This window comes from Parasteatoda tepidariorum, chromosome 1, assembly GCF_043381705.1.
Source record: "Parasteatoda tepidariorum isolate YZ-2023 chromosome 1, CAS_Ptep_4.0, whole genome shotgun sequence".
Taxonomy (NCBI): domain Eukaryota; kingdom Metazoa; phylum Arthropoda; class Arachnida; order Araneae; family Theridiidae; genus Parasteatoda; species Parasteatoda tepidariorum.
The window spans coordinates 57107844-57129706 of NC_092204.1; the positions used below are offsets into that span (position 1 = coordinate 57107844).

Sequence of the window (21863 nt, forward strand, 5' to 3'; positions counted from 1 at the left end):
AATATTGATAACTTTTTTAAAACCGATTAATTTATAGCTTGTATTAAAATTTCCAGAAACAAAAACCAGGAAAGGGAAAATGTTGAAGTATATGTTACTTTTCTTGGTTATTTACATATAAAGTTAATTCAGAACTTGACCAAGACATTTTATTTTTAAACCTGTAGTGAATTCTAAGGAGAACATAACGGAATGAACAAAGCTGTACTGTAGGAGTAAGGAAAAGGATATATGTCCCAGAGATATAATTCGATACTAAAAATTAGTTTAATTTTTTTTTGCAATTTTAGTTATCTTCGCAAAGTCGCATTCTTGGGATTGGGGGGGGGGAGGAGACTGCAGTTATTATTTACAGTTTTATTCTATGATATTCATTGCTTTTAAATTGACCATTTGTGTTTACTTAACTCAATAACCAAGTTGAAAAATTTTAGTATAATCAGCGAAAATGTATCTTTTAAAAATAACAGTTTTGAAAAATAGCAAAATAAAATTAGATTTTTTAATCGTTTGGCCCATATCATGGGTGAAAATACCTGTCAATCTATAGCATAAATAGATTTCTATATTAATACCCTTAAAACGATGGTATTCACTTCACTAGAGAGAGAACTATAAAAACTTAGGAAAGATAAACATTTATAAAAAAAACTAAATTTATTGTAAAAATTATTTCCAATCAAATGTAGTTTTTTTTAAAAATATTATTAAATTTTAACTTCTTTGGCATTCTAATGCTCTAAAACTTTAACAAATAAAAGTTAATGAATAAAGTTAATTGTTTATTTGAAAACTATAGTGTTCACAAAAGCCAAATATTTAATATAATATAATATAGTTAAAAATATAATTTCATAAAAATATTAAATAAAAGATTTCATGTCCTCTATCATTCATTGGATGTTCTTTTTGGTTGAATGACTGGGGGCAGTTACTGCCTGTAATTCAGGCAATTGAAAAATTAAGAGTATTTTATTTAGATTAAATTAGAAGGATTTAACAAGAGTTGAATTTTTTTTTTCGTTAATAAAGACCATACCTTCTGCAGAAGATCAAAAGTGTGAGGACATGTCTTCTGTTCATCCTCATGGATGTATACCAAACCGTCGCCTAGAACCAAATTGTGCAGCTCTAATGTGCCATAAACAAAGTAACTACAGCATACTTTAATGTGGCTAGTATTTCCAAAACTTATTACCTCTTAATTCCCTTTAATGCTCATTATTTATCTTAAACTTTTTTCTTAGAACTTTTATTAGACAATATGATAATCATCTTTTTTCCTAGGGAAATTTTGGCATCAGAAAAGCAAAGGTTTTTAAAATTATGAAGAAACATTTTTAATACAATTAAGCATTCCACTTTATAATATTCTGGTTTAAAGCTGTTTTATTAACAGCTTTGTATCTTGATAACTTGTTGATTCAGTTTCGAAAATGTAAAATACGATTGAGAATCAGTTAAGACTAATGATAAACTAGCCAGAATTGAAGACATATAAATTGCACCGAAGTACACATTCAGGGTTCCCACTGTTTTAACAAATCAAAAATTAAGCACTTTTAAGGACCTTCTTTGAAAAAATTAAGGACTTCCAGTGACAGTGCAAATTATTTACCTTTCTAAAAAATCAATAAATAAAAAACAATTTTATTATAATTTAAGAACTAAAACTGATATATTTGCATCAAGTAACAGGGCTCGTCAAAGAAGTACCAGGTAAATTTAGCAAACCCTGGTCAGGTTTTTTATCAAACATTTTCAGACTGTTAAAAGTTAACGTCATTCAGACGTAAAAGTTTACATATGAAACTAACCTGTATTCCTTTTTTAATGATTTCATTGAAATTGAATTGCAAAACTAAGAGGAGAAATTAAAATTTGCAGTTTTTTTCAAGAAAGAGTAAATAACGAAATTCGTCAAAAACATTGAAATAATTATTACAAGCTTTTATATTCCACTACTAGATCAGCAAATGTGTTATATTTACTTTTATAATGAACTTTAACAAAATTATTTCCAACCGAACCAGTTATTAGGAATTAACTTATACATAATGTTACTAAAAATTCTGGCGAAAAACATGAAATAATTTTAAAGCAACCAAAAATTGAACAAGAATTAAAAACAGTATATTAAGTTGCAATGTTAACTGAATGAAATTATTATTAAAATCCAAGGATCTTTCAGTTGAGTAGATTCATATTTTATTAACAATCTGCTTATCCTTAAGAAATAAAAATAGCGTAACAATCTAAAACTTAAAAAAAAATAAATTTACATTGCAACAAAGCAAATTATAAATAGTAACAAAATACTTAACTTTCTTGAAAGAAGCAAATCATGCTTTCTTATTTAGTACTTGGGAAAAAAAATCCAAAACCATTAAACTCCAGGTTTTTGATTAAAAACTTAGGTGGGCTGGGATTTTTCAAACCTTGATTTTTACAGATCTGTTTATTTAGTACAATCAATGAATTTTAAAAAATATTATTCTTTCTATAAATTTATGTTTACTTATTACACATTGAAATATTATACAAATTCATTTCATTCTTCAAGATTTTAATAAATAGTTATCGTTATGGATTCTAGTTCAAATATTTTTCAGGTACTTCTTTTCTTGGAGTTTTACTTAATCCCTATAAGCAGATGTGTTACCAGTAGTACTGAATTTCTTGAATTCTGTCAATTTTGAAGTTTAGTGTCAGTCTTCTACTTAGGTACCTTAAATCTGCAACCCCCAAAAAAGCACTATCTCTTCCATGTGCAATATCCCCCATGTCCACACTATTCTTTTCTTTTAGAATGCTTCACTCTTCAAAAAAATAAACAATAGAAATAAAAATTTGGCTACCGAAGCCGATGTCTTCAGGGGGTACCAGCTCCGGAAGCCATAAAAACAAAACCTTTTCTATTGAGAGAACCAGACAAATGTCAAAAAATTGCTCTCTTAGTATCCCGAAGGTTATGCATAAGTCAAAGAAGAAACACAAAAATCAAATCAGAAGAAAAATTTTAAACAAAATCAGGAGAATAAAATACAAAAACTCGCAGTAAACTAGTCAAACAGCAAATTCATGAAACTAACTCAATGTAAAAGAAAACAACGCCCCTATTAAAATGCACAGTAGGAAGAAAAAAAAAGGATAGGAAATGTAAAGATTGCTTAACAGATTAATATAATGCTTAACTGGGGCTGCTCAGCCAAGACTTTAATTTTGCCCTGTTAAAAGAAAGAAATAATAAACTAATATTTCTCAATCATTTTCACAATCAAAAATTTAACATTACAGTAATTAAAAGGAAAATCATTATTTCTCAAAACACTCAACGTTATTGCAAATTTTTTTAAATCACAATTGAGAAAAAACTTAATTTTTGAAAATTTTACTGCACTAATTAGTATCAAAATTACAGAAAAAAATAACTTTCAATTAAAAGCCTTTCGTTTATCAAAAACAACAATTTAAATTTTTTTTATCAACAATATCAATTTTAAAATCTAAATATTCAACTTTTAAGCAATTCTCATTAGTTTTTTTTCAAAACGAAATCTTTAGGATAACTACTATAAATAAAATCATAATTATCACAATTAAATCATCAATATATCTAAAAGATTTAAAATCATTAAACTCAAGAAATTTATCTTCAAAAAAAAGTAAAAAAATAATAGCAAAAGCACCAGAAATAGAATTACCTTGTGGAATTCCAATAATTTGTTTATAAAAATCCAGACAATTAAAAAGTACATTCTCAAAAAGATTAAACCTACAAATATCCAAACAATAAGATTTATCAATATTTTCATTAAATAAATATTTATCAAAAATGCCACTACAAATTTCAATAATCTGTGCATGTGGAATACTAGTGTACAGATTTTCAAAATCATAAGTATTAATACTAGAAATTACATTATTTTTGATATAATCTAAAACATCAACGTTACTTTCAATAACAATATTTTTCTCTTTTTTAATTTTAAGTAAAATAATTTTAAGAAAATTAAAAATCTTTTTACTAATATCAAAATTGTAACAATTAGTACCACATGCAATAAACCTAAATTTAACCAGACATTTATGAAATTTAACAATAGGAAATAAATATGGAAAAGTAATCCCATTTAATTTAAATTTTTTACTAAATGCAATAATCTTTTTCAATAACTTTTCCTTCTTCGAATTTTAAATAAGTATTATTAGCGTTATATTCCCCAATAATTAATTTTTTAAAAAAATATTTACACATAATACAAAAATTATTTGAGGCTTTATCAATAACTGTAATAATAAATTTATCCTTAAGAATTTTAATTTTTCTAGACAAATCATAATCAATAATAGTACCACTAGGATATGAACAAAAACTGGTATTAAATTTAACCTTTTTAATAATTTTAATTTTCCACTCTGAAATATTGAAAACAGTTTTCCATAGTTTCTGACCATAATTTTCAAGTCGTTATCTTAAGTCTGTAAAATCTACACAACATGCATTAATATGCAGCATTTCTGTAACTTTATTATAATCAAAAATCAAATAAAATGAAGATTGTAACAACAGAATGCCAATACCAAAGATGAATAGACTGTTTTTGAAATAATATAATTTGGAACGGGCTATTTAGAGCATTAAATAATAACAATAGAAGTATATTCATTTTCATTTCCGTTTGCCAGCATGTAAAATCTCATAATTAATTGCTAGTACCTCTACGTTTAAATTGTAATGCAAATCATATGTAATCAATCAAAACTTTTGGGTATGTGCTCATACAGCCTTTTTTTTCTTAACTCACATAATACAATATGTCCTTTAAACTGACGAAGTTAAAAAAAAAACATTTTAATTTCCTCGAAATTAACCTATCTTTATGTCCATATAAGATGTTGTATACAAATAAAATGGATTCTCATACAATTCACAAATGCTTTATTTAATTCAATATACAAATTGTTTATAACAGTAATTACATAACATTCTAAACAATTCTTGATATTAAAATAAATATGTCAAAACTTTTAGTATTCTAAATTTCATGAACCAATGCTAAATATGTACAATTAGCATAACAGGCTTTGTAGAGTTGTTACTAAAAAGAGAGAAAAGAATTTGAATTTGATACGACAAAATTAGGAATAAATGAAAAACTTTTTAAAAAAAAGATCATTTCATCTTAATAAAGTTTTCATTTCATTGATTTAAATTTCCTTCAAGAGGTAAACCAATTAATTCAGATATTTGATTTTTGTCAGAAGCTAACAATTTTAAAACAAAAAGCAATAGAATAAAGATGAAATTATCATTACCATAATCAAAAAACAATAGTCCTGTATAAAAACAAAAAATCAGAATTTACCTCAATCTGAATCTTTTACATAGTAATACATACTACTTCTGCAGAAAAAAAAAGTGACAAAATATAAGAATATTTTATTTTGGTATATTATTTCAAATAAATTTTTTTAAATTTATTATAGAGATAAGAAATATACTATTTTTTTAACAAATAATTTATTAATAATGTTACAGTTAATGTATATTTTGTCGTACAAAAGTTTCATTAGAAATAAATTTTCTTAAAAGTATGAATAAAATAGTTTAAGGAATTATATTAATTTTGTAACTTTCAAAATTCAAGTAATATAAATTAAACAGCTAATTAAGAGTCATAGCTTGAGAACAATGCTAAATGCATAGGCTATTTCAATCAAACCGAAAAGCATTTTATTCAAAAAAAATTATTTGCCAAAAACTGCAAACTGCGTAATCAAATAAAATTTATTTAATGTTAAATCTAGTTTAATGAAACGATTGTCCCTCTTAAAAATTAATTTAAAAATTGGCAATTAATTTTTTTAAATGCAATTTTATTCTAAAGAGTTTCATGTCACAGTAAGATTATTGAACTGGGTTGCAACTAATCCAGTGTTGTTGTTTTTTAATCAATATGATACGTATATCGATAAAGAACTATTTCACCAATTCAGACAACTTATACTTATATTGACTGAATTAGTGAATCAATCTAAATGTGAATTTGTTTTATAATCATCTTGAATTAAAAGATTGATATGTTAAAAATGTATGATAAAGGCAGTGTAATGCGAACTAGAAATTTAATCTTTAAAAAATAAAACAGCAATATTAGTTTAAAATTTAAAAATACATAAAACAAATTATTAATTACTTCATTAAAGGAAAAAGTTTTTAGAAAAATACTAAGCAAAGACTAATGTTAAAAAGCATTTTTTTTTTTTAGGTCCCAGAAATACCTTATATCAAATGGGCAACCATCAAGAATGCTTGTAACTGTATTCTTCATCAGTAGTATTCTGTCCCTGAGAATAATGAAGTAAAAATATTTTCAGATTTTCATAATACTCTAAAAAATAATACACTAACAAACTGCTATTTAAAAAAAAAAAGTAAATTACGAGCCTCACTAGAAACATTAATATTAAATTACAACAGTATAAACATTTAATTTTTAAATAATTAGTTTTAAAAACGTTGTTATTATGATATTAATATAATAAAATGCACTTAAATTTGCAGTTGCTTTTTGTGTATTTTTTTTAACTTTTCAATTTCTACCTTCTTATATCAACAGGTTATGGACTGCAGTCTCTACGCCTCAATTAGTAAGGAATTGCCTGGTTCCATTATACATGAGTATCTTCTGGGAGCCTGGGAATAATCAATTAAATATTTTTAGATAATAACATAATATATTTAAAAACACAGTTAAATGCCCTGATAAATATACACATTCAAGGTTGAACCAATTAATCATTCGTTTTACATTATAATAGGATAAACTATTCAAACAATTTCTTAATAGTAATAAAAAGAGGGGAAAGAGAAAAATTCTGATTTAAGATATAGAAGTTTGGATTCTTAATACTATAACTTGATTAAAAACAAAATTATGAAAAAAAAAAAGTTTCAAGGAGCTTTAAAAGCCTTGGATCTTTAGGAGAAAACTGAGTAGTCAACTAAATATAAAGAGCTATTCTTTTTAATAAACATATTAAAAGAGAAAAAAACTACTGAACTTAAAAAAAAAATAAAAAGTATAAAACAATTAAGAAAAAAGTTTGGAATTTTATTTGTCTTCAGTAGGATGGTTTACACCTAAGGAATTAAGGATAAATATCTTTAATTAACAATTTCAATTATTTTTATTAAGCTAAAAATCACAAATTAAATAATTATTAGTTTTCCAAACTATACATATTAAAAAAAGCAAAATTTAATGTTATTGTTTAAGATTCAGATTTATGATTATTGTTAATTGCAGTAAGTAATTTTAAATAGGACATAAATTAATGTTACTAATTATTTAAATTTTAGTTAATTTAGCTATTTTACGTTATTCAAAACATTGACTTCAAATAAATTTTTAGACAGCTGTAAGTTAATCTACAAATGTAAGGTTCATGTTCTACCATACACCATAAGAAAAAGTACAAATTATTTCATGGGAGGGAGAATTAAATTTTGATAACAGCAAATTTCATCAGAATCTAGGATTTACAACTAATATTTTCTAAACTTTATGGAAAAAAAAACATAGCAATTATATAGTTTATCTTGAATTTTAGGCTTTTATCTGCCATCTCTGAATATTACTATTTATTATCTTCTCAGCAAAAGAAAAATGCAATTAACTTTGCACTGAAAAACTAAAATGTCTTTTTTAATCAAGAAATCAGAACTGAAAGAATTAAAATGATACAACCATTCATAATACTATATTCATAAATTAATAAAAAAAAACATTAAAAAATGAAACTATAAACACGGATATTAATACCAATGAATGACAGAAAACGAATTACCACAAGCAATATACTGCTTTCTGTCAGCTTACATAGCGAATTTCTACAGCAATGCATGGCACAAATTACCTAATGAATATCAAAAAGAATAAACATGAAAAGGTACATTTAATAAAATCAGAAACATTATTTCCACAAGGCAATTCTAATCAGGTGATTATAAAAGTTCAAAAGTGATCTAAATTGTTTAAAAAGAAGTTTTAAGATTAATTGGATAATGACCAACAAATAATTATGGATAGAGGAATAAATTTGATCTAAAAAATTAAGGAAATGTTCAAATTAAGTCAATTATCTTCCTTTACAACATGTTTTTCAACAAATTTTGCAAATTAGGATATTAAAAGGAGAAATCATTAGTATTCATTTGATCTTGTTCATTCATTTAATATTAAAATAACTTGTGCAGAAAGAAATCCTTCTGTGCCAGATATTAAATATTTCAGTGCAGTTTTTTCCTCAATTTCTACTAAGAGGGAATTTAAAAATGTGTAAATGATTGAGAAATAGTCGCAGAAAATGTTGGAAAGCACATTAGAGATGAATTAACCCTGTTTATTAATATTATTTTCAATATGGTTTTAAATAGGCACAAACTTTCGTAATCACCTGATATAAAAACTAAATATATGACTTAAAAAATACATAAATAATTCTTTTTTTTTATTTGGAACTTTTATTAGGAATAATAAAATTGTATTATGAACTACTTAATAAAAGACAGTAGACCAAGTTCTCAAGTAACCTGTTTTTTCTCTTGCTTGTAGAGTATACTTACTTCATTACTTAATACTTCGAATAAGCATCTATTTTCAAGTATAATTGTATGTTCACATAATTGAGATTTAAATAGTTTTGATCAATATTAAAAATTTAAGGTATACAATTATTTGATAAAAAATAATAAAATATAAAAAATAGAACTAAGGGTTGGCATTGTATTAAACATTGATCATTCACAAAGATGTATAAAGTGAACTATAGCAAGCTTTAGACGACCAATGCCTGCTTCAGTAGATAATTTAATTTAAAAATTAAAGTAAAATCTCACAGTTTCATTGGTAGTGAGAGGTTCCCCAGTGAGTAAAATAGCATATAGTCATAGCTTCCAACACTTTACAAAATAAAAGGCTGCTAATCCCTTCACTATAATTTAACAAATATCAAAAGTTTTCCAAGGAGCTATGTTATTTTAATGCAACTAGGACAATCAATTTTGAAACAGCAATTCAAAGGCAAATATTTTTAGTGTTCGAATGCAGCCTTTTGAATTAAAAATTAATTAGCAACTTAAAGAATCATCGCATAAAGGTTAATTGTTTGAACTCATTGAATGATCAACATATAACTAAATTTAAAATTGGCTATTGATACATTAAATTCATTTATAAAATTTATATAACTACAGTAGAAATAATTTAAGACTAAAAACATAATTGCAAATAAAACTTATACTTAAAAAAAAATAAAGAAAAAATTCATGACTTATTAAATTTTAATACATAAATCTCATTAACTGAATGATTTAAATACAACAACTTTTAGGGAAAAAACAAAACAGAATTTTTCAAACAATTAAAGGGAAAAAAAAAATCTTTTAAATGACAATCATTAAAAATTAAGTTTAAGTTAGTTAATTTAACTTCTAGACTGTAACAATTATTACATTATTTACTTCATGGCTAAAAATATCAAAAATACACATTTATCATCATTCAAAAAGCCTGAAAAGGAAGTTAAAAATAATGTAAAAATTTTCAGTATAAACACTATTTTATTAGCAAATGGGGAAAATTACATGAGGAAGAATATATTCAAAATATACATTTTAATAAGAATTAAATACACATGAAAACACTTTCTTTTGGGGGTAAATGAAAGTCCAATTGAATAGGGGGCATTTTGTGACAAAATGCGCAAGCTTTACTAAATAAGTTGGTAAAATTAATATGTAAGGAGAAACAGGGGACATACGTTTAGTTTTCATAACTCATTTGGGAACAAATAAATAAAAAGTTTTTGAAAAGTTGCAGATGTTGCTCAGTTGAGTGATGTATCTTGTGTTAAAATGTTTTCAGTTCAAAATCTTCACAGAAGGAAAATATTCCTAAAAAATTGAAATTAATCAATCAAGGGTGAGCAATTTCATTCACATAAATTATTATATTTGAAAAGGCAACAATCAAGCAGCAAATAATCAAGGTATTTTTTAAAAGAATTACTTTCAACAATATATTATTCATATTACACTTATTTTTCAAATAATTTTTCATTCAGCTCTGTCACAATGTCTGTTGATAAAGGAAATTCTAATTTTTTATTGAGCCTTCTAATATGAGCTAATCAGGACTCTGACCAAATCGGATTGAAAACTCGGATTAAGCAAATAGAAAACTTGAAACAAATAGGGTGCCTGATATAATTTGAAATCTACAAAAAAAGGTTAGAAAATCTAAATAAAGAAGGTTAAAAAAATTAAATAGACCCAATAAATAGATTATCTAGAAAAATATTTAATAACATTTGTAAGATTTAATTTAGGTCTATAGTATCTGAGTTCCAATGTTTAAACAATAAAAAGTATTTATTTAATTTGAATTTCACTAATATAAAATCAGAATGTTTTTAAATATAATACATTACATTATATGTGCCAGTTTAACAGAAAAAACACCTTATTAAGAAAAATTAAATTACATTACGTCTGCGTAAATCTGTAAATATCAATGTATAGCGATTAATGACCTCTAATTTATTTTTTATTTTTAAGCAATGCAGGTAGAAGGTAAAAAAAAATATTTTTAAGTTAATAAAATTTAATGTCGACTTGCCTTAAATCTTCTGATGATGTTCCATCAGAATTCTCATAAGGTACAATACAGCAAAATTATAACAAGGTAATTATCTCAGATTTCTGTTATAACAGTAAGCATTCTTTTTATACAGTAGGCATTTTTACTCTCTTTAGAATGATACAGGGTCATGATTTAAATTACTAACATCTAATACTTTTACCACATACTTTACATTTAAATATTACAACAGCATCTATGAATGAGTTATTTAACTTTAATTATTTATTCTTTGAAAAAAAAAAAACTAAGTTCACAGCTTATACCTCATATCTTTTCTTGAATAAATGGATGTGTTAAAGCTTGATTGATTGATATTCTCTTGGCAGGATCAAGCATCAAAATCTTTTCTAATATATCTTTGAGTTGGCAAACTTTACGATATTGATCATCAGGTAAACGTTGGGAGCCTACAAGCTCTGCCTGCAAATCTCGACTTGGATTAATATTTGTTAGAACTACTACTTTTTCCTGCAAAAAATACATATATATATACAAATGCATACATACAAATATATCTGAAGATTAAACTATGATATAACCAACAAACATATGCATAAAAATTAATTTTACTATGCTGTGTTTTAATTACCTAAATATAATTAAAAAAATTAATTAGTATGGATGAAAGAAAAAAAATCAATAAGAACATGGAAGGCACAATAATAAATTTATCACACATCTAATCGCAAACATTAATAAAATCACATATACTATTCTACATATCAAATAAATCTTACCCTTTCAGTGACTTTGTCCACTTCATGTGAGAGAAAATTACAACTACTATTGAAATGTTGCTCTCGAAAAGCACCTTTTTTAATTATTTTGTTTGGGAACTTTCCTTTTAAATCCATAAAATGCTTTAACATTTGGTTATTGGATTTACCAGCAAACATTATTTTTCCTGTGTACAATTCATATAGCGTGCAACCAACACTCCATGTGTCAATTCCAAAATCATAATTCAAACCTAGAACTGCAAAACCAAAAATTAATAAATCACACACTTGTATGTGTATTATACTAATGTGATTAAAACAAATTATACATTTGTATCAAATCCTATTTTCAAAGAAACATTCTGCAAAATATTGGATTATCTAGAAAAATTATGCCAGTTTTAAAGGAAAATTGAAACATAGTACATTTAAATTTTAATAAACATCTATTAAATAATTTAATAGCTATTTTTACCCTGCAATCTGTCTATTTCCTCTTAATTCTCACATTGTATGAACGCTGAAGAAAAAAAAAAAAAAATTCCCCCCTTGGTCAAAGAAAACCACTAAAGGAATTTTGTACTGATCAAAATAGCTTTTGAGAATGTGGAGCCTAGTGAAAAAGGTGGACAGAATAGCAAATTGCAATATAGCTCTTATTGAGTTATAAAACACATATGACACTGAGCGTGGGGCTGATGAAACAAGATGCAATTTCCGAATCCACCCTTTCTAGACGTTTTTCTTAAATCATTATCATTAATTCTTTTGATATCAAGTAATATTTTCCGAATTTACCATTTAATTGCTTGATAAAATCTTATAATGCAGGATTCCTATCCAATCTCAACTGATACAAAACATAAACTTCTATTAATAACAACTGTTGGTCATTTCAACCATTTTCTATTAGACCTTTTCACTGAACATTCTTACAAATAAATAATTTTTCATTTATCATTACTGCCTGTGTTAAAAACAATATCTCCTTGTTGAAACAGCAAGTCGTTAATTGAAATACAATGTTCCAGATACGCCTCCGTTAACTCACGGAACATATGCTTCAAAATGATTTTGTTTATATAGCCAAGCTTCAAAACACACTTCTGAATGGTGGATTTTAATACTTTTGGTATTTCTCCTAGTTCATGCACCATGGAAAGGGAGTTACTTGGGATCAGTGCTTTAATTTGATATTCATTTGTGGTGAATAACATACTAAGATTTATTTCATGTTCAGGGTTGAACTTATTAACTTTAAACTTAGCAAACTATTTCTGGAGTGTTCTTTCAGTTAAAGCCCTTTAGTTGTAAACAAAGCATGTTGTTTTTCTCTAGTGCAAAGTTTTTCCTTTCTAGTAAGGAAAAAAAAAAAACTTAAATACCTTTAATGTATTTTATATCCTTCCATATTTTAAGCTTTTAAAGCCAACAATAGTTAATATGTCATAAATTATTTTTCTCAGATACATGAAATTCACTCTTTCCTGACACAAATCATTCAGATATTTTAAGAATATTTCCTTAAAATTAAATTCCTAATATTTCGTAATTGAAATTAAATTTTATCTAGAAAAAAAAATTACATAAACTCCTCTCCTTTTAACTATCTAGTCAATAAATTTTGAGATATAATCAAGCTTCTTTCAAGCATAATAAAGTCTTTATGACTCTTATTTAAAGGAATGTTACAGCTAATAAGTTGAAACTGTTTAAATGAAAGAAGTTTTAATTTTAGTTTATATTTTTAAAAATAGCAAATACAGAAAAAAAAACTTACTAATTTCAGGTGCTCTGTAAAATCTGCTCACCAAATATGGTGTGACATCATTTTCAGCAACATGAGACGCAGATCCAAAATCACAAAGCTTTAAGACAAGCTTACGGTCATCTACCTGAAATATTAATTAGGCAGATGTTAAAGATATTTTGCATTTAAATGCAACTAATTTTAAAAATTAACACATCATCTGCAATCAAATGTAACAACAAAATGGAATCAAATATAAAAAATAATCACAATAATTATTTTTCTTCCCTTTACAGTGACACTGAAAAACAAAGTTACCTTAAGTTTACACAAGAAACATGGTTAATTTTAAAAATTAAAAAACACAACTATTGATCATGAGAATAAATTTTAAATAATAAACCTTAACATTTCTTTTTTTTTTTAAATAAAAAAAGAGTAATCAATAACATTTTTAAGCCATAATGCAGGTTTAAGTTTCATGAATATATAAATTAATCTTTTTACCAATATATTATCAGGCTTGATATCTGCATGCAATATATTACATCTTTTCAGTAGTTTCAAAGCCAAAAATAACTGTTGACTGTATGATCGTACTGCTTTGATATGTAGGCCAACATCTTTACCATATTTCTTAAGAACTTCCCTCAGATTCATACTGTAAAAAGAATAAACAGGTACATCTTAAAAAATAAATTTTAAAAAGAAATGTTACTAAAAACATTAATAGGTAATAAATAAATAGAAAATAACAACTCACTGGTTTAGATAGCATTACCAGGCACTTAAAATAAACATAAATTAAAAAAAATTGTACTCCTAATACATAAAATCTTCATTTCTTTTAAACTATTACTAGACCTATCGACTTTATTTTGAATAATTATGAAGCATAGAGAATGATAATTGTCTTGTCTAGATTGCGATGTTTAAATTCCCCCCTCCCTTTTAAAATTTGTAATTGCAATTCTAAAGGAAAACTTTTGATTCACTTTTTCGTTTCATATTTCATTTAAACAAAGGGCAGTACTCAGAAACCATCCTAAAGTTTAAGCACATGTTTATACTTAGGTTAGCACTAAAGGGCTGCCATACATATTCAGATGAAAGTATGAGATTGTGAACATAGTAAAATTATATGATTATTTGGTAAGTTAATGGCGAAAAAATATAGATTTACAATTTTATTCATTAATATATTGTCTTTTATAGTTGTTAGAACTATGCATATGAAAGGTATTGACAGTTTTCCTAATATGATTGAGTAAATTAATTAATTTAAAATTTTTATAAGAATTTTATTCTAAGAGCTACTTGTTGGAACACAATGGTGGCCTTAATTGTATTCAAGTTGTATTTTAACATTAGTCTCTTCTAAACAGGGTTCGTGATTTTTTTGATTTTCTTAAAAAAAATCAAAAAAATCGGATTATTTTGATTTAAATCGGATTTTTTTTATTTAAATCAGATTTTTTTTATTTCTATTCAAAAACACTATAAGAGCTTTAATTTATGATTAAAAAAACCTTATAAATGTTTAATCAAAATTAAATTAATATTAAAACTATATTATAACAATATTTTAGAAGCTCTAACTTACTAAAATAATTTTTCATTATAATGCATAGCGACCATTTTGATACAAGGGCATGATTGAAATTAAAAGACAAGATAAAATAGATAATTTAAAGAATACTACTTTAACTAGTAACACAAAGTTTCAATTAGCACACCATAATTTCAATTTAAAATTGTTATCTCTTTTTTTTTCCTCATGATTTATAAAATGGCAGAATAAATGCAACAGATTGTGTTTATAAATGTTGTCATTCATCAAAAAATAAATACTCAATCTATAAATTTTTATGATAAAATATTCATTTTTAATCCTATATCAAAATACATAAGTTAAGCTAAAAAACATTTTAAAAAAATCTATGTACTCATTGGAATTTTTTTCACAAAAGAAAATCTGATAATTTCAAAGATACAGTAAACATATTATAAGAAGAAAAAAAAATACCAGTTTATAAATCCTACTGCTTCAAATAGACTTTGAAAGGGAAGAATGACACTATATCAGGAAAAAATATCTGAACTCAGCTTCTTTTTTTTTCTTTCTATTTTTGGCATATTAAGGTAATTTCTTTTTAATATTACCTCGAGCTTTAGAAACATAGAAATTTCCATCAATAAACTATAATGTAGATTTGAATTCCATGCTTTTTTAATCAATTTGCTTTTTTTCTTTTTGAAAAAAAATCATGTTTATTTACTTTCTACAGCTATGCAAGTCTATATTAAGACAGCATAAATATTTACTTTAATCTGTACTTTCAATGTTAAGAATCAAAAGATTTTTAAACATGTAATTTCAAATGCGTTTAACACACACCAAGAAAGAAAGTAATTTCGCTAACTAAAATTAATTAATGCAGCAATTTATTTATAATAAATTTTAAAACTAAGAAAAGAAAATAATAAAAGTATCAATACTTAAAGCACTGTTTTTTAACTTTTAAAATCAATATAATATATATATATATAAATTAGTTGATTTAAATCAATGATTTTTTTAAAAAAATCATTTGATTTAAATCATGATTTAAATCGTGATTTAAATCAAGCTGATTTAAATCAACGAACCCTGCTTCTAAAGCTGTAAAATATGTAGTTTTAACTTTTTTTAAAATGAAATATGTTAAAAAACTAAATACGTAATGTTTAAGATATTTTCAAATTAATAAGAATTCGTTTTGACTATGCTTAATGACATTAGTCAGGTCTCCAAGCATGCTTAAGATTTTGGTGTTTGAGGTTTCCACTTTTTAAGCATGTGCTTATTCTAACCACAAATAGTTAGGTTTTTGAATACGAGCCAAAGAATAAAAATTTAGATTTTGTTATCTTCTTTCAATACTATAAAAATAATTTTAAGATTAAAATGTTTTAATACAGAATAATTCTAAACTATTGAAGGGACTCTAAACTAATGAATTGCAATGTTTTAAAAGTAAGCTTAAAGTAGTGTTCTTGACAACGATCACATGTGGGAGATGGCAAGATTTTCGCATGTCACACACATGACAAACTATTCTAATGACAAATTTAAAAATAGTTATATTTATATGACTAATAACAATAACAAAAATATGACTAATAACAATAACTACTAAATTATTACAAAACATCTACAGAAATTAACATTTTTATGAAAAAAATACGATTAAATTATTTTTTTCTTTTGGCTGAATTCATCCATATGTTTTAAAAACACATTTATGCAATTTTAGCTTCCTCTTGCACATGATATTTGGTTTAGTTGTTATAAATATTATATTTTGAGACTTTTAAAATAATCACTATTTTAAAAAATTTTGTGCATTTCATGGAAATTACATAAAGTAATTATTTTCTTTAAAAAAAAAAAGAAGAAAAAGTACACTGAAATGTAATTAATAAAGAAAATGCAGTTGAATATGTCGCACATGACTAGGGAATCACCCACATTCATAATGGATAAAAACCAAAACTATTTCCAGATTTACCCAAATTAGTTCCATGTTGAGCAGGTTTTTAAGATGTGGTCCTACATATAACAAATATTTTTTAAAACGCAACAAAAAAGAAATTATTAAAATAATTCATAAGAATAATACAAATTGTAAAACTTATATTGTTTTAAAATGTCACTTATAGTAACGTATGACAAATGTTACATACCATAGAGGTTCAAAAACTAAGCACAAATGCTGTTTATGAAAGAAGTGCCTATATAGACGTAAACAATGAAACTTATCATCGGGATCAGCATCATTCAAGCGCCGAAGCATTTCCAATTCTTTCAAACCAGTTTTATGCCTAAAAAATCGAGAAATTAAACAAAATAGCAACAGAAATAAAATAAAATTCATTTTTTTTAAAAATTAAGAAATTTAAAATTAAAGGTCAAAATTGTTTTTATAAAAGAGCTATAGAAATTATAAGACATAGTTAATAATAAAAGAGATACAAAAGACTAATGTTACTAACACCTCATAGCTAATCAAAAATGAGATTAAAAATATGTAAAAGAGTCTAATATGTATTCTCTATATATGCAGCTTGCTTTGTAATTAAATCTAACATTGCTTTTGCTACAGCAACAAATAATTGAACATTCCATAACTGCCTAAATTTACTGGGGAATAATTATGATGAAACTAATGCCAAGGAGCTGTATAATAATTAAGAACTTCAACTTAACAATAATTTTTATCATAATTTTCAATTATTACACATTTTAATTAAGATTCTTCGACGCCTTTATAATTTGAAGATTAATGTCAGTACTACTGTCTAACAAATTGAGTGGAAATACTGCAAGCTCATGAATGGGAATTTGAAGAGGCTCTAAATGAGAGACCTTTATTTGAATAAAAGGCCCCTGCACTGAATATTGTTTCGTAAATAAGGTCTGATTGCAACAAAATTTGGGAAGACCCGGAAAATAATTTTATTTGAGAAATAAACAAGAAAATAAATATTCGTGTAGCAATTATTAATAGAGACAAGAAAGGGTTTCCTAGCGTATTAAAAAAAAATTATAAAAAAAGAGGAAGAAAATATAAATTTATTGAAGAGCTAATGTCACCAAGTTAATAAACAATGTAGGGGCTCTGTTCTTTAGTGTATTTGATAAAATTAAAAAAAAAAGAGGAAAAATATAATTTTATCGGAGAGCTAATGTTAAAGTTAATACACATTATTTCATCAAGAAAGTGAAGCATCAAGTTTTATTGTATATCTAGCAAAATAAACTATTTATGCAATAACTGAATAATAAAATATATCTTTATGAAGCAATCTCTTAATTTAAATAAGATTACAAGCAGTCTAAAAATTATATATATGATATATTATAACTTATTATTAACTATTTCTCTAGAAATGAAAGAATAAAACAAAGCTTACATAATTTCATTGTTCCTTATTATTTTGATTGCAACATCTTGATTACCACGAGCCATATCTCTTGCTCTGATAACATTACTAAATACACCTTGTCCTGTGTATCCATACACAGTGTATCTTGAATCGAGAGCTTCTCCAATTCTCACACCTAAAATGAGAATGCCAGTTATAAGAAAAAATACTTGAATTTATGCAAGCATCACCATTTCCTTTTTTTTTTTTTTTACTGATACAGCATTATTAATAGAGTATATCAAGTCACATAACCTTGCACAAAAGTACCACTACAGGAGATCTTTCGAAAAGATCATAGGAACAGGATTGACAAGAGATAGGAACATACCAATAAATTTTTAGTTCATTAACTAAAGGAAGATACTATGCTGAATCGGTTAAAATATTAGATTACGCTATTGTCCAAGATTGTAAAAAGATCTTAATTCATATATGTAAATAACTTCCATTTGAAAAGTACCACAAGACCATCAGCTGTATAAATATTTTGAAAATTAGACTTCAGCTATAAGATAAATGCACTTAAACACGGATGTATAACTATTTTTAAATAAAGAGTCTCAAAAACTAAAATTATGCAATGTTGTACTCTCAGAAATTGCAATTTTTCTAGTTTTGTTTTTTACCTTTATTTTATATTTTTGCACAGGCAAAATTTTTGAAACAGGTTTTCTGTTTCAAAAATTACTTTTGATTTCCTCCTTCACGGTTGCACCAGTTTTCAAAAACTTGAAACACAACTTTTATTACCATCTTCATATTCTTTTTGAAGAAAATGAAGTTTTATATTATCCAATGTCAGGAATTCAAATTTAATTTGCAGGTTAGATAAATGATCTACAGAAGTTAATCTTGCTTTTTGCTCAAGTGCAAGGAATAAATAAATAGAAATATCTAATGCACGAAGTACACATATTAAAAAGAATCATAGTTACAAAGTAATTGATCATGACTAATATCTAGGTATAAACAAGAAAGTAGGGAAAAAAAGAAAAAAGAAAGAACATTAAAATTTTTATTCACTTTTAAAACTTAACTACAGCTGTTTCATAGATCTTTTTTATTTTTATTTACATATTTTTCTTTTTCTTCTTTCCTATATCATTTGTACAAATTCATAAATAATTACATATTATAGAAAGTTCTAAAGCAATAGTCAGAAAAAAACTTACAAAATAAAATGGTTGCTTTTAAAATCTTTAAAAGTGCTATCATCTAGATCAGTAATTTAATGTTACAAGGCATAACTGACACTTTTTGTTTTCTTTTACTCCTACTAGTATTTAAGATAGTTAAATAGTTGAAGATAGTTCAAGGGTTAAATTAAAGGGAGGTTGAGCATTACTGCATTAAAGTAGGTTTTTCTTACTGAAAAAAAATAATAATAATTACATCTTTAGCTCAGAATACTTTACGAAGACCATATTAGAAAAATATTGTCTTCGTGAACTACTCTGAGTAACTTCATTATATTTTTTTGAAAACTAATTAACTATATTAGAAACTGTCTGATGAATGAATGAAATCCAATTGTCAAACGAATTACTAACTTAACAATTTATTTCATATGTACATATTGGTTTTAAACACGTACAAAAAATGAGAAATAAGACCATTTCTTATACTTCTTTTAAATAACTAACAATGTGTATACATTAAATATGAAACTAAGAAGTTTTTGTTTTAACTATTTTATACTTATTTGTTTCAAAGTATTTTTTTCTTTTTTTTAATATTTTTATTTTTATAGAATAACAATGGTTAAGACTGAATTTTTCACCTTTCTGCAAGGAACAAATCAACTATCAATAGAAACTATCAATACAAAACATTTTTTATAAGCAGTTAAAGCAAATTTTTTACTGTAAAATAATTGAAACAGTTTTAAAAATAGCATTAAATTAATAATCAAAGATTACTTTGATACTTTGTGGGTACGATTTAGATAAAAACCAAATGCATTTAAACATTTTATATAATATTACTATCTGATCATTCATGATTACTTTTATTTAGACATTTTACATCATAAGTGATTTAATACTAGCAATTTATTTACAAAAAGTTCAAACAAAATTTCTACACAAATACGCAACTGTTTTTATAAATAATTAAATTTGTGCTTACGATAGTATCCTTCTGCATCATCCCAATTATCAGTTAGATTAGGATTCTCTTGGCCAGATGCAGATATTAAACGAGAAGTCCCTGGGCTCTAAATTTTAAGAGAATATTAACATTACTTATCATCAACAAATATATAAAAAAAAATTATTTTAATTTGTAAAAGAAATAGTTTAAAAGCTATGAAAAGCACTTTTGTTTTCATATAAGCTACAGCTTGATGCTCATTATCAGGACTCATCTTAAACTTTTAGCTGAGATGAGAACTTTTTAAAAATTGTTAGATGTTCAAATTGGTAGTTCTTAAAATATAAAATGTTCAATAATTAGAATAATTTTTTTAAAAAATTACTCCATTAAATAAAACAAATCTAACTAATAAGAATTAAAAATTACATTAAAGAGGTTTTAAATGTTAACAACATATAGTATAAAACATGTAATTTTCTACAAAGTGGTGAACAATGGTTTAAATTTCATTAATTGAAAAACACTGCACTAAAAAATAATTTATGTGAATACTTCAACAATTTTGTTAAAACAGAGCAGAGTCATTTTTTAAAAATAAACATACAAATAACAGTATAAAAGATTGGTATATTATCTTGAGAACACTGTACTTAGCACATAAAAAATAAAGAAACATGTTTTTACCAGGTCTGAACAAAAATTATCTGCCTCAGAAAACATATCGAGCTTCTTTTTCTTCTCAGCTTAAAAAAAAAACAAAAAATTTATATGAAATATGCATAGATTTAATTTATAATACAACAAGATTTATATAATACAACAAGGATTAGTTACCATCAGATATGTTTTCAGCACCAGCTTCTTGCAAACCCATGATTTTTCTTTTGTCCATTATAGACGCTTCAAAATCATTAGACTGATCATCTTGCTCAGCCCAAAAATTAGCAGCAGCCTTAAAATAAAATATGGATTGAAACTTAATATTAAGCCAGAAATGCTGAAATTGCATTGCTTTTTAAAATTCATTAAAACAAGTAGAAAAAAATATTGGAAATTTTTTTCACTTAAAGACTTTTAATTTTAAGCATCAAAAAATTTATTCTTGATTTTTTTTCTAAAATTTAATTTCATGAAAATGAATGCGAATAAGATATATATATAAGAGAATTTATAGTCTCTTACAAAATAAATTATTAATGCTAATTACAGAATTATAACAATCAATTACAGCACAAGCAAAATTCTTAAACGACTACAAAATATATAAATAATTAGTGTAATATTGTCTTATAGCTTGCTCTATTATCAAAAAAGAAAAAAAAAATCGTAATTTCATATTTGATTACATAGAGGCAGTAATCTTTCTTTCCATTAAAAAAAAAACAAGCCTTGTTTACAGATGGAAAGTCTTTTTCTGAATGGAGGAAAGTTCAAAGTGATGTTTCATTAAGTTTGAGTAAATTAAATTGTAAGTTTTTCCTTCTTTTTTTAAGAGAATAGAAAGTAAAGATTATCCTTTGCCTCTACTTTTCATACACATATTCTCCATTAAACCCATAAATCCCTGGAAATCATATTAACTACTCATGTCATAATCTTAAAACTCTAGATTTAATTTTC

At 25.0% G+C, this 21863-nt stretch overlaps 1 protein-coding gene across 4 annotated transcripts in view; it reads right to left on the bottom strand.

Moving 5' to 3' along the window:
* Window positions 1-4925: 4925 nt before the first annotated feature.
* The window catches only part of LOC107441980 (Pre-mRNA processing factor 4 kinase), a 30380-nt gene continuing 13442 nt past the window's right edge, over window positions 4926-21863 (bottom strand). Inside the window, exons 7-20 of one of the 4 annotated variants that reach the window (XR_001583806.3) lie at window positions 21078-21195; window positions 20928-20986; window positions 20277-20364; window positions 18135-18282; window positions 16905-17042; window positions 13686-13839; window positions 13209-13323; window positions 11447-11685; window positions 10973-11177; window positions 9829-9961; window positions 7855-7923; window positions 6608-6700; window positions 6286-6351; window positions 4926-5102 (exon numbers count right to left, since the gene is read on the bottom strand). Coding sequence is in view for 1 of the 4 variants with exons in the window: in XM_016055406.3 (XP_015910892.2) it covers window positions 10974-11177; window positions 11447-11685; window positions 13209-13323; window positions 13686-13839; window positions 16905-17042; window positions 18135-18282; window positions 20277-20364; window positions 20928-20986; window positions 21078-21195 (1263 nt within the window). In the remaining 3 variants the exon portion in view is untranslated. Of the gene's footprint in view, window positions 5408-6285; window positions 6352-6607; window positions 6701-7829; window positions 7924-9608; window positions 9962-10972; window positions 11178-11446; window positions 11686-13208; window positions 13324-13685; window positions 13840-16904; window positions 17043-18134; window positions 18283-20276; window positions 20365-20927; window positions 20987-21077; window positions 21196-21863 lie in introns of those variants that run through there. The other 3 variants (XR_011636735.1, XR_006225816.2, XM_016055406.3) reach the window with 3 other exon arrangements.